General features: G+C 40.5%; 1 protein-coding gene across 3 annotated transcripts in view; it reads left to right on the plus strand.

Annotated features, from left to right (window-relative positions):
* The window catches only part of NELL2 (neural EGFL like 2), a 364,677-nt gene that overhangs the window by 209,331 nt on the left and 139,319 nt on the right, over positions 1-16,027 (plus strand). For all 3 annotated transcript variants that reach the window (XM_036301575.1, XM_036301574.1, XM_036301573.1), the window contains exon 14: positions 4,922-5,047. In XM_036301575.1, the coding sequence (XP_036157468.1) occupies positions 4,922-5,047 (126 nt within the window). The remainder of the gene's footprint in view (positions 1-4,921; positions 5,048-16,027) is intronic.

Here is a 16,027-nt window from a genome sequence, read left to right on the forward strand (position 1 = left end):
CCCTGGACTAAGTTTGAACGTGATTTTACATCAGCTTCCTTTTTAGTTTTGCCATTTTTGTGCCTGTGAGTATCTGCCTATGTCAGTGGAAATGACATTTATGTAGCTTTGCAGTTGTGGTATGTAAATGTGGCTCTTTGGGAGTTCTTTTTCTGAAGATTGGGCATGAGAAATTTAACAAGGCAATTGGTGATTAGGTGTACAGTGTTGAGACTATATGTTTTGGTATTTTACTTATTTTCCCCTCACAATAGTGCTTCAAGAAATAGGCATGACATTCCATATCTTTTGGTCTTGGATCCAATATTTCTATCTGATCCAGATCCTTCAAGTTCCTAAGAGGCTTCACATTAACTAGGTCCCTTGTTTTTGTTTATGACCCAACTTTACATTTTCTCTGACCATATGTTAGCTTAAAAGGGAAACATTTACAAAAGGAAACTGGTAGCGCAGTGTCTCCCAACATGTAGACCCAACAACAAACAGAGTGTTACCCTATAGCAAATTATTCCTATAAACCAACTTCTCCAATAGCGTGTGGCTGTAACTAGGGCCACATTTATAGAAATAATCCTAAGTCACTGTGTCTTTTCCCCATCTCCTCCTATAGGACGCAGTACTGTCCATGTTCCCGTTCCTGTAGTATTCTTGGAAGAGATGCGGATGCGTCACCTATACTCATGAGTTTGGTTTCCACGTTTGGTAGCTACTCCTGCTGGGCTAGGTGTCCTTCCCTAGGAGACTGCCTAGAGCAAGCATGTCAAACTCAAAGGCTAACACGAGCCAAGTAAATAAGGTTTAAGTTTTGTGGGCCTCAAAAAACCAAAAGCTTCAATTTTCATAGAAACGTAGGTTTATTTCAATAGAGACATGCTGACTACAAAGGGCTGAAATAAATGAATAATTGTTAACATAAAATAATAGGACATTTTAATAAAAATTAATATTTTTTCTTGAACATTAACATACCAGACACCAAATACCTGCACAAATTAATAAGCGTAATGCAAATAAACCTATTTTTCTTGTTCTCCGAAAGTGAAATATTTCCTGTTGCACACACCAAGTGAGTCAGTCCAGGACTAATGACGTGGCAATCGGCTGCTAAAATATTTGCTGTTAGTATCAGTGGAGAGAAATGGTGCGCCTGTGCGTAAGGTGTGTAAGGGAAATGAATGCAACATGATTATAGTAACCAGTCATTAGCAAACGTTGTAGTTTGTTATTAATAATTATGTATAACAGGATATTGTAAAAATTAAGTTACAAATGTTTATTAAAACATTCCTTATATACCGTTATATTGGCTGGGCCACAAAAATATTCATTGTGGGCCACATGTGGCCCGTGGGCTGCGAGTTTGACGTACTTGGTCTAGAGAGAGGTGCAGTGCCTTAAATAATTAAAGCTCCCTCCTCCAGGACTTAGCCCTGCTCTAGGCACTGAAGCCACTTCCTTCACTCCCCTAGGGCCTGTGGCCTCTCACAGGAACGACTCTTTGAGCAGATTCCACAGTGTATTCAGTAATTCTTCCCTCTGAGAACCAAAGTGTCTTCACTGAGTCATGTTCATTATTCTTGGTTGTTTTATCCCCAAAGGTGAACTCTTCATGCCTTTGTGCACGTGAACTTCATGGCCATCCCTCCAGCTCCCAAGCATAAGGCCAGAGGACTCCTGCCATGGCTCTCAGTAGCTTTCTCTTCTCCACAGCCCCCTCTCAGAGGAGTGGGGTTAAAGTCTATTGATCAAGCTGAACACATCAATAATCCCATCATTCCTATTATGATCTTAAGACCCTGGAAGCAAATGAGTTTTTCATCATATTCCCCCAGGTTGCTTGTAGTTTAATTTTCAGACTGTAATTGAATGTGGTATTTTCCTTGCAGAGCAGTGCAAACATTGAGAAGTAGCATGTTATCATGAAAAGAATATTATCCTATAAGTCAGAAAATCTGAGAGCCGTTCTTAGGTCTTCCTTAAGCTAGCCTTGAAGCATTTATTCATTCATCCTGTAACATTTATTGACCCCATAATGTCCTAGACACCTTACGAGGTATTGTGGATACAAAAGTGAATTAAATTCTCAGTGCTTCTAAACACGGTTATGCATTAGTCCGGGGCTAATCAAATTGTGGTCTGCATGCCAAATTTTATTCCCCATATGTTTTTATAAATAACATTTTATTAGAACACAATGTACATATTGTCTATGGTTGCTTTCATGCTACAACAATGGAGTTAATAAGTTGCAACAGAGATCCGATGATTTCTAAAGCCTAAAATATCTAGCATCTGACTCTTTACTAAAAAATTTTGCTGACTCCTGCATTAGATTCATCATGGAGAAGATTTAAAAAAATTGCCTGTGTTTCACCAAGAGAATTAAATCAGAATTTGGATGGAGTAGGGGGGGTTGGGAGTTGATCCAAGAACCATTGTTTCTAAAAAGCATCCTAGATAAAATAATGTGCAGTCAGAGTTAACAAATGTAAACAGATGATCCCTGCCCTCGAGGAGTATATGGCTTATTGGGGAGAAGAGGCTCACAAAAATTAAAAAGGTAAAATGGATGGATCTAAAATGTAAACATTTACAAACCTCCAAGGGAACAGTGCCTAGGGAGCATTTTACTTCATTAGGGAAGTTTTCACAGAGAGACATTTAAACAGATTTCTGACAGATGCGTGCACTGGTGGACCAGAGCCACTGGGTTGTAGTAGGCTGAGAAGGAGTAGAGAGAAAGCATAAGCCAAGGCACATAGTTATGCAAGAACATGGCCCATTCAGGGAATAATCAGAAGCTCAGTGTACCCAAAGCACTGAGGGGGAAAAGGAGATGGAGGTCATAAGATACAAAGATGGAAAAATAAGAGTTAAACTGGGAAGAGCTTTGTATGCTAAGAGGTTTGGAATTTATTGTTTGGACTTTCATTTAAAAGTTGAGTGGAAAATTGAGTCTCTTCAGCGGTTCTCAACCTGTGGGTCATGACCCCTTTGGCGGTCGAACGACCCTTTCACAAGGGTCGCCTAAGACCATCCTGCATGTCAGATATTTACATTATTATTCATAACAGTAGCAACATTACAGTTATGAAGTAGCAACAAAAATAATTTTATGGTTGGGCCACAACATGGGGAACTGTATTTAAAGGGCCAGAAGGTTGAGAACCACTGCTCTAGATCTTAGTTTTTCCATCTGTAAAAAAAAATGTAGTTAGCTCAGATGATTGCCAAGAGACCTCTGACTCTAAAATATGGCTTCCTGTGGTTGTGTCAATTATTTCTTTTGATGCTTTCTGGACTGGGAGCATAGTTGAAGTTATATGAATAGCACGACTTCTTTGGTAGTGGCTCACCTGGTTATGTCCTGTAATTGATCCATTTCTCTTAATAGTACAAATGAGGACAACGTTACTTTATGAATTCGCCACAAGGATTTGAGAAAGCAGACTTCTGGTGGAGAATAACCTTGCCTGGTCAATGCATTAAGTCCCTTAATTAAGAGTTTTACATAATAAAAAAATATTTGTAAAATACTTTATGTTCCATGCATAGAGGTGCTATAAAATGGGGACAGTTTTATTGTCAAAATTCACATTCTTCCCAATTAGTACTAGTGCCTATTATGGCTTAACATTTGTAAGTCTTTATACTCAAAACTTGGTGTATGAATTAATATAGAAGTTCTTCACTATGATACCTTATTTTACAGTTTCTCATTTATATCAGGTCTCTACATTGTAATTTCATCTCTGTCCTGACATTTACTGGGATAGCTGTATCTCTACTTGTATCTCTAATAAGCTACATGTTATTGGTTTCATATCTCTAAGTGAAGTTATTGAAGTCCTAGTGTATATTGAATATTTTATTCACCTCTGGCAGGGTCTCACCAAGTGTACAGAACAGCCAGTGAATCAAAAAATAATATATGATAGCCTCAGTAATAGAAGCTTCCAAGACTGTAAGGCAGCCCAATCTGTACCTTCTGATTCTGTTAATCACACACAGGTAGATGAATGCACTGGAAATTTCCAATTATATTTAGAATGCTGCAAGTTGAAATACGTAGACATGTTTGAAACCTCAGAAAGAGCTGCTGGAAAAACTTTTATAGTTTCTGTCATTTGAACACCAAACATTCCTATTAAAGATGTTTTGAATACCTTTTTTAAAAAAAACTTTTAACATATTTTTATGGATTTCAGAGAGGAAGGGAGAGGAAGAGAGAAATAGAAACATCAATGATGGGAATCATTGATAGGCTGCCTCTTGCACGCCCAACTGGGGATTGAGCCCGCAACCTGGTACGTGCCTTTGACTGGGGTCGAACCCGGGACCCTTCAGTCCTCAGGCCAATGCTCTATTGACTGAGCCAAACTGTCCAGCACTTGGATACTTTTTAAAAATGCTTTTCAATTAGTAACTATTGTTACTCCCTACCAAAGAAAATTATAAGAAACTCTAGAACAGGGGTGGGCAACCTTTTTGTGAGTGCGTGCCAAACCAGCAAAATGTCTGACTCAAAATTCTTCTGCGTTCCAACCCTAATTTTTTGAGAACATGTTACACCTACTTGATGTCTCTTAAGGTGTATGTATGTGAAGAGTCTTGAAGAAATAATAAAATTCATTCGAGCCACAAAAACACAGTATGTGGTGATGAAAAATACATTTATTTTTAATGTATACATGTTATGTAAAATTATTTATTTATCTAAGATGTACCTACACTGAATTTATATGAAAAATAAAAAAGTCGATATTAAGAAAAAAATGTAAATGGAAGATTATAAGAGAGGGTTTCACATGCCGGCAAAAGTTACTGGCGTGCCATGTTTGGCATGCGTGCCAGGGGTTGCCCACCCCTGCTCTAGAATATTGGCCACTATTGACTTCTTTCCCCTACCTTTTCTTCACAGACATTGATGAATGTGCTGAAGGGCGCCATTACTGCCGCGAGAATACCATGTGTGTCAACACCCCAGGCTCCTTCATGTGCATCTGTAAAACTGGATACATCAGGATTGATGACTATTCATGTACAGGTAAATAGTGGCTCCTTATAAAATCATATTTTTCTATGTCTTCAATTTCTTTTTAAAGTTTCTAAAAGAAATTCTAACTTTGTAGAAGTCTTCCATAAATATTCTCTTACAACAAAACAAGTCATAAGCAAAAGCATATGGTTGTTGTTGTTGTTTTTTTAATATATTTGTATTGATTTCAGAGAGGAAGGGAGAGAGAGGGAGAGAGATAGAAACATCAGTGATAAGAGAGAATCATTGAACGGCTGTTTCCTGCAATGTCCTGTATTGGGGATTGAGCCTGCAACCTGGGCCAAGAATTGAACCATGACCTCCTGGTTCCTAGGTTGATGGTCAACCACTGAGCCACACCGGCTGGGCTAAAAGCATATGGTATTGATTTTGGTAGTTAATTGTGAGTCTGGGGAAAGTTTTATACTCCCTGATAGGAAGGTAAAGATCAACTTAAGAAACAAATCAGTATTATACTAATTTTAAACACAAACAGGACTTATACTTGTGTGAATTCTATGGCAAATCTGAGAAACGACCCATAAATAGAATCTCCTTTAAATGAGAGTAGATTTTTGAATAGAGAAATAATAACATAAATAATTTTATATCTTTAAGAAATAGATTTTGGAGTGCTGGGAAATGGGAATATTAAAGAGAATTGACCTTCTTCATACCTTTGGGCAGTACAGTTGAATAACTACATCATAAAATTTTTGCTTGTGTTTGTTTTATAAAACATCATATCAGGACCTTATAGTACTATCAAGAGTCCTGTTCAGGGATATATTGAGTGTTCATAATGTTTTAAGATAGTCCTGGGATAAGACAACTTATTAACTTCATATTGTATAGGTTCCTACCTGTAGAATGTGAAAGAAAATGGTGTGGAAGAGGAGTTTGAAGACTATGGGGTCTGAGGAAATGTGGGTGCCAAATAAGACATTCCTTTGAATTTCTTTTTTATTTTTATAAGTATATGTTAGAAAAAAACACACATGTAGAATCATAAAACTGGAGAGCACTTAAAATGTTATTCTTATCACTTTTTACTGTACCTCCAACTTTATAATTTTTATCTGAGGGATGTGTAAAGAATACTTAGAGTTTTCTAGGGAAAGTGGCTTTTAACACTTCCCAGTAATAATATGAATCTATAATAAAACTGCTACCTTATGCCTTTGTATTGGTGTGTCCCCTTTAAGTACTATATTATAGTGATCATACTGTGTACTACTTGATATCCCATTCATCAGTTAGAGCAAAGGGAAGGGCCTGCCTCAAAATTCAAATATAGTATTTATAGAAAAAATGATAGAAATAAAAATTAATGAGAAGTGACTTCCCAATCAATAGAGAATAACCAAAGATATTCTGAGGGAAGAAAATATATAGAGTTGCCAATGAATTTACAAATTCTTGCTTTTTTTTTTTTTATCAGTTCATCCCAAATATTTCCACAGTATGGGAAAAATTGTGCACTTTTTCTTTAGACAAAATTTAATCCCCCTTAGTGGCAGTGTCTTGAAGAAGGACTATGGAGGTATTTTCAACATAAAAAAGGAATAGAAAAGAACAAGTTTCAATAAATACACAGTTTGTGGTTATATTGGTAATATCGATAAGTCTAGTTCCAAAGTAATGGTTGACAGCAACAACAAAAAAACTATCTGAGATGAAATTGCCACTCCCAGAGTGTGGTATTTCAAGATGTGCTCATTGAAAATAAGAACACCAGCAATTTTCTGATTCCTTGGCTTTAGGGACTTAAAAAGCTGTGTACATTTTTGTGCTTCTTAGTGATTCTTTGTTTTCTTATATTCTTTTTATTATTTACTTATTTTTTTAATTTAAATATATATATATACATACATATACATACATATATATATATATATATATATATATATATATACACACACATACATACATACATACATACATACATACATACACTGAGTGGCCAGATTATTATGACCACCTGACGTTTGTAGGCAAATTAGCTATAATTTCGCGCTGAAGTTGCTAAAGGGCCAGATCATTATAAATGTCTGAATAGCACAACATACCTAAGTATCATTTCTGATCAAGTTCATCCTATCATGTTGATGGCGTATCCCAATGGAAATGGCTTCTTCCAACAAGACAATGCGCCATGCCACGGTGCTCGTATTGTGCAGAAGTGGTTTCAAGAACATGAGGGAGACTTTACCTTGCTTAGGTGGCCCCCACAATCACCAGATCTCAATCCAGTTGAGCATTTGTGGGACGAAGTTAAAAGAGCCATCAGGCAGCTGGTTCCACAACCGTCAAATCTCACAGAACTGGACAGTACTATTCATCAGGCATGGTGTCAGATTCCTCGCATCACCTTTCAACATCTCGTGGAGTCAATGCCAAGAAGAATCGCCACAGTATTGAAGGCAAAAGGTGGCCCAACGAAGTACTTACTGATGGGGTGGTCATAACAATCTGGCCACTCAGTGTGTGTGTGTGTGTGTGTGTGTGTGTGTGTGTGTGTGTGTGTGTACACACACACATTGATTTCAGAGAGGAAGGGAGAGGAAGAGAGAGAGATAGAAACTTCAATGATGAGAGAGAATCATTGATCGGCTGCCTCTTGCATGCCCCAGACTGGGGATTGAGCCTGAAACCCGGGCCTGAGCCCTGACCTGGAATAGAACTGTGACCTGCTGGGTCATAGGTCAGTGCTCAACCTCCGAGCCAGGCCGCCTGGGCTGCTTTCTTATATTTTTAAAAAATGTTGGAGATTTTGAGTGAGAGCACATGACACACAATCGGGCCTCGTGTTGAATGAGTAGCATTTCACAGCAGCAGGCTATTTTCAAGGGGTTCATTATCATTCCAAGCCTGTCTGCTGGCTGTCAATTCAGGGACCAGCTTAGCTGTCACCCCTTACGGACAATTTCTTGCTTTGTCTTTACCTCTTTCAGTGCATTTCCCTTACAAGTAAAATCCCACAAATTACTGTTAATTTTCTATTACTTTGGGAAAAATTTCCCCTGAGATTCCAAAGTACCTAATGGTATAAATGAAGTGTCTCTTTGTAGGAATGCGAAGGAAGACCAAATTTATTTTAAGAAAAGCTGTTCAGGCCATGATTTTTATGCCTCAGGAACCAAAGCCAAGAATTTCAAGATCTGGCATATGATGGATGAATTTCCTTCCTGATATGCCAGTATTTCCAACTAGCACCACTATTTTTCTATGCTTCTACTTAAAGAAGGGAGACTTTCTTGACCTTAAATTTCCTATCTGCTACAAGTAGGTCTACAAATATGAGAATTTACATTTTTACACAAAAGCTGGGTTTACTAGGGAATATGAGTGGATTTTATTTTGTAGTCCCAAGTCAGGTGATTTTTGACAAACATTTTATGTTAGACTATGCAGGGTGGGCACGTATTCAGGGTTCCTGGAAAGGAAGTGGATGCTTACATTCTACCACCTTGGGGCACTCTCCCTCCAGGGAGCATGCCTGCCATTCCCTTTCCTCTGCCATTCCCCAGCAGGCACGTATCCCCTAACCTCTAAGGGAACCCATGAGACTTGCAACCAGGGAAACAATGGGCAGAGGCACCTTGTCTGGGCTAACTAACCCTTTGAACATGTTACCAAGGCCCCGTTTTCTCCAACTTCCCAGTGAGCCAAGCAGCCCAGCCCAGGCTCTCCTGTTGCTTCTTCTATGTCCTTCCTTGTTTCACTGCCCTAAGTTTATTTTTGTTGTGGTCAATAAATTTTTGTTTGCTTTCCTACGAAAAATAAAATAATTTTTTTTTACCACTTTGTATCCCTCTCTCCCCACACTTTAATATCAGCATCTGCACAGACACCATGAAGAAATGACTCTTCTAGTGGGGGTTTTGCCCTCAGGGCTGAAAGGTCTAGCCAGTTTGGCTCAGTGTGTAGGGAGCATGGGCCTGCAGACGGAAGTGTCTCGGGTTCGAGTCCAATCAGGGGATGTTTCTCTGTCTGTCTGTCTCTTCCCCTCCCTTCCACTCTATCTAAAAATCAATGGAAAAATAGCCTTGGGTGAGGATTAATAACAACAACAACAACAACAAATGAGCTTCCATAAGGCCAGAGCAGGACTTCATTTCTCTGATAAAGATTGGGCTTTATTTTCTCTGAGTTTTAGTAACAAATACATCCTTGCAGTAGGAGGCTTTCCAGAATAAAGGTGAAGACACCACTGCAGAGCTACTCTTTGGTTTGCGGCTGAGCTCTTGGAGTCCTGGTTTTGTTTTGCCTCTGTATTCCTGCTCCTTTTTCCTATTGAAGAGCTCCTTGATAAAACCTAAAAAAACTGACATGCTCAGCTCTGTTCCCAGCGGTCTCTCAAACTTGCTTCCCCCATCTGAAATTAATCATAGACATTCTAATTTAAAGAAGGCTCAAAGAGCAATACCCTGTACTTTATCGTCAACAGCTTTGATCAATAAAAGAAGCCTTTTTTGACTTTATAAGCCTATAGCTCTGGGGTAGAAATTATGTATGCCACAGAGTAATTACCTTCCATAGTTGGTAGAATTGCCATTTTTTCTTTCGCTTTCAGATGATGTGAATTATATTTTCCTCATGACCATAAAATTTTGGAGATGGAAGAATTCTTAAGAATAATCTCACTCAATCTCTTAACTTTCATAAAGAGAGGGAAACCAAGGCTGAGAGAGATGACTATTACTCATACAGTTTGTGAGAGGCAATGAGGGGCCGGAAGATAATATTCATCATCAGTTGCTTAATTTGCAACCCAAAAAGTAAATAAGGGGAAAAGATTTATATTTTATGTAGAAACACATTATTCAATTTATAATATTCATTAATTAAGCTGCCTTTCTTAGCGATTGTTTCAGTTCATTAGCTTAACTCTAAGAGGAATTTTTCCCCTACAGATTTTATAATAATAATCCTAAATCAGAATCAATAGAAGAAACATACATCACAATTTTCTAGGCCTCTGGCTCTATCATACAATTACACTAATGACTCAGTTGTGCCATTTACACAAATGATGCAGCAGTTTATAATCTTCTGAACTCATTAATATAATTTTCCTTCCGGTGAAGGTATATTTTTGTCCTAATTAAGTCTTCATAATCTACTTCTCACATTTTTTTTTCTGTTCTCAGAGAGGAAAGAAAAAGAGAGGTGGGGAGAGGAGGAGGGACAGAGAAAGAGAGAGGAAGGGAGAGAAAGAGAGAAGGGAAGGAGGGAAGGAAAGGAAGGGAGAAAAGACAAAGGGAAGGGGATGTAAGCGAAGGAAAGGGTTTGGTTCACATGAGCCAAGATATTAGAAGGGCATTCTTCAGCAACTCTGATTGTAAAGACGATTTTTATGCATAACAAAGTTTCTTGTTAACTGATCTTGACACATGGCTTTCTTGGGTCCCTCACATAAACATTCATTAAATTCAGCAAATATGTTTGATCTTGCTGGGCATCTCTTCTTAGAATTGGTCTTGTATAATGAGCAAAGAATACAAATCTCTAGAAGCAAAGACAAAATCCATAATTTTGGAATTATCAAAGGATAAAACATATTCATTTTAGATCTTCCTGATATGTCTCCGATTATTATAGTAAGAAGCACACAGTTCCGGTTCTTTCTTGTGTGTGTTGAGGAACTTGCTGTCTTCCCACTATTGTACAGTTCTTTAGAGTAGGATCAGGAGAATGGGAAAGGTGGCTATAGGAGGGATGGAAAAAGTCTTGCCCAGCATAGGGAGAAAATACATTTTTTAGGACAGTGGTTTTCCAACAAGGTTAATTTTACCTTCCCACCTACCAGAGATCATTTGACAATGTCTGGAGACATTTTTGCTGATCATAAGTGAGGGGCAAGGGGGCTGCTACCTGCATCTGGTGGGCAGAGGCCAAGGATACTGATAAACATCCCATAATATTATTATTAGACTAACTATCCTCTTAAGAAAATATCTTATTTTTGTGGGACCTGAAAAGCTAGGAGCTTTTTGCTGGTTGCCTTCTGACTGAGTCACTAATCTCTATCCCACACTGGTGGCCCTTCATAACAAAGAATTGCATGACCCAAAATGCCAACAGTGCCAAGGCTGATAAATTCAGCATTAGGTTCACCCAATCAAAGTTGTAAGCTATGCACTTTCTTTTTTAACTTTTTGTCTTCAGGTTTCTTTTAGGCACTTCACTCACTTCTTAGGGGGCCCAGTGTCCTCCTATTAGCCTTTGGCATGACAAAAGGGACCCCTTCTCAATAAGGCCCACTCTCCCTCAGGTTCTTCCCTCTCCTCTCCCTTATTAAAAACCTCCTCTTAGCTCAGCCGGGGGAATATTTTGCAGTGGCGCAGTTGCAGGCCTCAGCAGAGGTGGCAGAGGGGATTGCTTAGGGCCCTTCGAACACCTATCCCGATGCCTGCTCCCTGTGCTTTTGACTGACCCCCTGCTTCTCTTACCCGGGGCCTTCTGATTCTGGCTCTGGTCCGGGTCTCATACCAAAGAAGGTCCATAAAGTGTCTAAACTGAGCACAAGGAATTCTACTTGATACTTGAGTTTTGTTGTTAAAGAGCCGCCTGTGGTGTTCCCCAAGGAGTTTTACTTCTAAAAGTACTTAACTTTTTATAGCATTGAATACTCCTATTCAATGCTTACATTTTATGATCCTGTAGTTACTTTTTTTGCTCTAACATGGTCACTATTTTTTTTTTTAAATCACTATGGCCATCCTATGTGTCAGGCTCATTTAGTTTGGTGTTTATGGAGAAGAGTCATTGACTTTATGATGCTATTGTTTTTTTTTTCCTGTTGGTTTCCTAGCATTTTAAAGAGCCTGGGGTGCTATTGGGATGCACAAAAGGTTACAGAGAAGGATTTGCTACTGGGCAACTGAAGCAAAGATTTTCAGTCAGTTGTAACCCATGCGTGCCCCTTCCTCAAAGGGCTTCCTATGGTGTGTTTCTCTCAAGTTTCCTATCAAGCAATCCTAGAAAAGGTAATTTGCATAAAGTGTTTAAAGAGATAGTATTGCAGAAAGCCAGCAATAGCATTATTGTTTTTTATTCCACATTCTTCCAAAAAGAATTTAAGTTGAAGCTGGTAATTTATTGTATGGATGGATAATAACTTTACTAGTATTATCAGGTATTTAAAAATAGCTCTGGATGGATTTATCAAAATTGCACTTACAGGACAACACAGATAATTCATTGTGTGTGTGTGCCATGATAATTACTGTGTATACATAGTAAAGGAAGCAAGAATACTGTGGACAATGGCAGAGCGGCAGGGGAGGGGGGTGGCGTGCACAAGAAACACCGATCAGAGAGAAACAAGGCTAAAGAACTGGAAGTGAAAATAAGCATATCAGACTTCACCAAACATCCTACATAAACAAGGCTATGTTACTTGTAAAATGCCTTGGCAGCTTATCTTTAGTAAAATGCCTAGCAAAGGAGAAATCTTCAATAAGTGTTGGCTACTATAATTGTTGTTACTATTACGATTAGGCAAGCTCTCCTCTTATTTCCCTGGGACCCTTTCAACCGGGCACTGTTATTTTCCAACTGAGTTATTATTTTCGTAAAGCAGATAGCTTTGCCAGAGCCACGGATTCAACATGCTATTGTTTATTCAACTGTACTTATTATGCACTGTGAATAGCGGGTGTAAAAAGAAAGAGAGCCGTTGGTGTAACTGAGTAGCACTTCTTCCTTCCATAGCAGGATTTTCCCTAGGATCTGGGAGGTTCCTATTGTTCTTGTGAATGAGTGTTAGGTTGGGATACCCTGGGGCGAGATAGATGCAGCCAGGGACCTACCCTGGATACTAATCTGCCCGGAGTAGAGAATATGGCCTCTAAGAATTAGAGAGTCTGGCCAGTTCTCAGGCAGGGCAGATTCTCGGAGCCTGCTGCTTCTATGTGGATTTCTTTTCTAAAGAATCAGAGTCAGCAATCAGACAATCCTGCCATCTGGACACTAGTTGCCATGACTATTGGGAAAGACTTTTGCATTTTTATGAACAGCCACTCCACATCTTGTTCTTTTGGAGTCGGGGTTGCAAAATACGGTAACATGGTGCTATATTTCATCAAAGATGAAAATCAGACAACTTTAGGTTTTAGAAAGGTAAAATGTGGCCCCTAATGCTAAAAGACGCCTCATTCATCTCCTGTAGTTCACTGAGTATTACTACACTGTGTAGTCATCATTGGGTAATTTGAAAATATAAACGTGATTACAAAAATTAAGATGTCAAGCCCTGAGACTCCAAGAATTCATAAGAAAAGCTATTTGTAAGCATGCATAATCAAGAGAGCATCTCTAGGAGAATGTGCACTGTAGTTACCAGGAAGGGTTAATATTAGAAAACTTCAGGCCACGCCTGGAACACTTGCAGAGAACAGAAGTGAGACGTGTCTGCGCAGTGGGTGAGGAGGCCAAGGCAATGTGCTTATCTCTTTCCTGAAACACATATGTGCACGCATACAGTTAGCAGCCAGCTCTCCATGGAACGGGCTCCAAGGCTCAGGGAGCCGAATTGCCTTTTTAAAGATGAAAAGCTTGGAAAGAGGAACGTGCTCTCTGAATCTGTCAGCTCCGACGTAGCGGTTTCCAGGCTTGTCGGAGCCTTTATGCGGCATCGCGACGCAGCCTTGTCCCCATGCCTGACCTCCAGCTGGCTGTGGTTTGATCATCGGAGCACCCAGTGGAATGTGTCCATACCAGCCGGCCTCTGTGCCAGCTCACCTGAGCACTGCCTCATTAGCCAGCCTCACCTGCTTTGACGTGGTTAGTCAGGGAACCCTAATTCACCTTTGTCTCAGATGGCTGTATTATTTGAGTTGTATTTTTATATGGAAAGCACAGAGCTGAAAACTCACATAGGGGAATAAAAAGATTATACATGCCAGGAGTGTAATAATAGCGGTGTCTTAGCAACAGGCAGCTATGGAGGGCAGGATTATTGAAGTTGAGGTTCAGCAGATGCCTTTCATTTCCTCCCTTGATTGTTGGCTTTGACGTGAGAGCCAGAATGGAAGTGTGACCTTCCTGTGCCTCCTCGCTTTTCCAGTGCTCCATGGGCGTGCTGCCGAGCTGATCTGGCAATGGGTGTGTAACCTCCTGGTGACATTACTGGTGTCGATGCACTCATTTCCTCCCCAGTCCAAGGTACCTCATCAGTGTCACATGCAGATCATGGGTCTGGGCTCTGAGGGTGAGTTTCTTCTCTCAAATCCAGAGCCTTGTCTCTGCCATGTGCTTCTGCTGGGGTGAGGCAGAGCCAAACTGATGGCTTGGATAGTGCTTTCACCGTCTGCAGTTGACACCTACCTCAGTGATTGGTACTTTCTTCATATAACGTCTGAAGCCATATAAGAGGCTTCCTTTTGCTTAAACCAAGTTCTTTTCTCAAAGGGAATAACATTGTATTAGTTATCTACTACTGCATAACAAATAGTTCCAACATTTACCACCTTAAAACAATACATATTTATTGTCTCATTAGAGGCCCGGTGCATGAAATTTGCACACTTGGTGGTGGTGGGGGTGGGGGTGGGGGAGTCCCTCAGCCTGGCCTGTGCCCTTTCACAGTCCAGGAGTCCTTAGGGGATGTCTGACTGATGGCTTAGGGGAGCGGGCCTAAGCCGTCAGTCAGACATCCTTAGCGCTGCCATGGAGGTGGAAGAGGCTCCTGCCACTGCCATTGCACTTGCCAGCCATGAGGCTGGCTTCTGGCTGAGCGGCATTCCCCCTGTGGGAGTGCACTGACCACCAGGGGGCAGCTCCTGTGTTGAGTGGGATCGGGCCAAAACCAGCTCTCTGACAGCTCCTGAGGGGTCCCAGATAGTGAGAGGGTGCAGGCCTGGCCGAGGGACCCCACCAGTGCACAATCAGGGCCAGGGGGGATGCGGGAGGTTGGTCAGCCAGAGAGGGACAGCAGGAGGGCTCCAGGGCATGTCAGGCCTGTCTTGCTCAGTCCTGATCGGCTGGACCCCAGCAGCAAGCTAACCTACTGGTTGGAGCATCTGCCCCCTGGTGGTCAGTGCACATCATAGTGACTGGTCAACCAGTCAACTGTCTTCCCCCTGGTGGTCAGTGCACGTCATAGGGAGCGGTTGAGCAGCCTAAGCATATCATTAGCATATTATGCTTTGATTGGTTGACCAGACGACAGGACACTTAACATATTAGGCTTTTATTATATAGGATAGTGTTAGTGGGTCAGGAATCTGGACATGGAATAGCTGGGTCCCCTCTACTTCAGGGTCTCTCATAAGGCTGCAATCAAAGTGTCCTCAAGAGCTAGGGAAGGATTTTTCCAAGGTTACCTATAAGGCAGATTAAATGTCTCACTGGCTGTTGATATAGGGCCTTGTTGACATGGCACCCTACTTCATCAAAGGTAGTAAGAGAGAGAGCCTGCTAGCCTGATGGAAATCACCATCTCTTGTAACCTAACTGCGGAAGTGACATCCTATTACCTTTGCTGTAATATACTGGTGATAAGCAAATCACTACGTCCAGCCCATACTAAAGGCCAAATTACACAAAAGCATGGATATCAGGAGGTGGAGATCCTAGGGGCCCATCTTAAAGATTGCCTAGCCCAGCTGGGGTTGCACAGTGGTTGAGTGTTGACCTATGAACCTGGAGATCGCGGTTCCATTCCCGGTCAGGGCACATACCTAGGTTGCAGGTTCAATTCCCCAGAGTGGGGTGTTCAGAAGGCGGCCAATCACTGAGTCTCTCTCATTATTGATATTTCTATCTCTCTCTCTCCTTTCCTTTCCTCTCTGAAATCAATAAAACTATATTTAAAAAAATGAAAGGCTGCCTACTACAGACATTGAATATTATACAAAGTGTTCAGAACTAACCCATTTCAGCTAAATACTGATAGAGAGCACCAGACTGAAGGATAAGAGTAAAGAGAGAGAAGTAAAAATGTGTTGTGTAAGAACTGTGCATGAGTGATTGTGAAAACTT

Source organism: Myotis myotis, unplaced genomic scaffold (genome assembly GCF_014108235.1).
Source record: "Myotis myotis isolate mMyoMyo1 unplaced genomic scaffold, mMyoMyo1.p scaffold_m19_p_3, whole genome shotgun sequence".
NCBI classification, from domain to species: Eukaryota; Metazoa; Chordata; class Mammalia; order Chiroptera; family Vespertilionidae; genus Myotis; species Myotis myotis.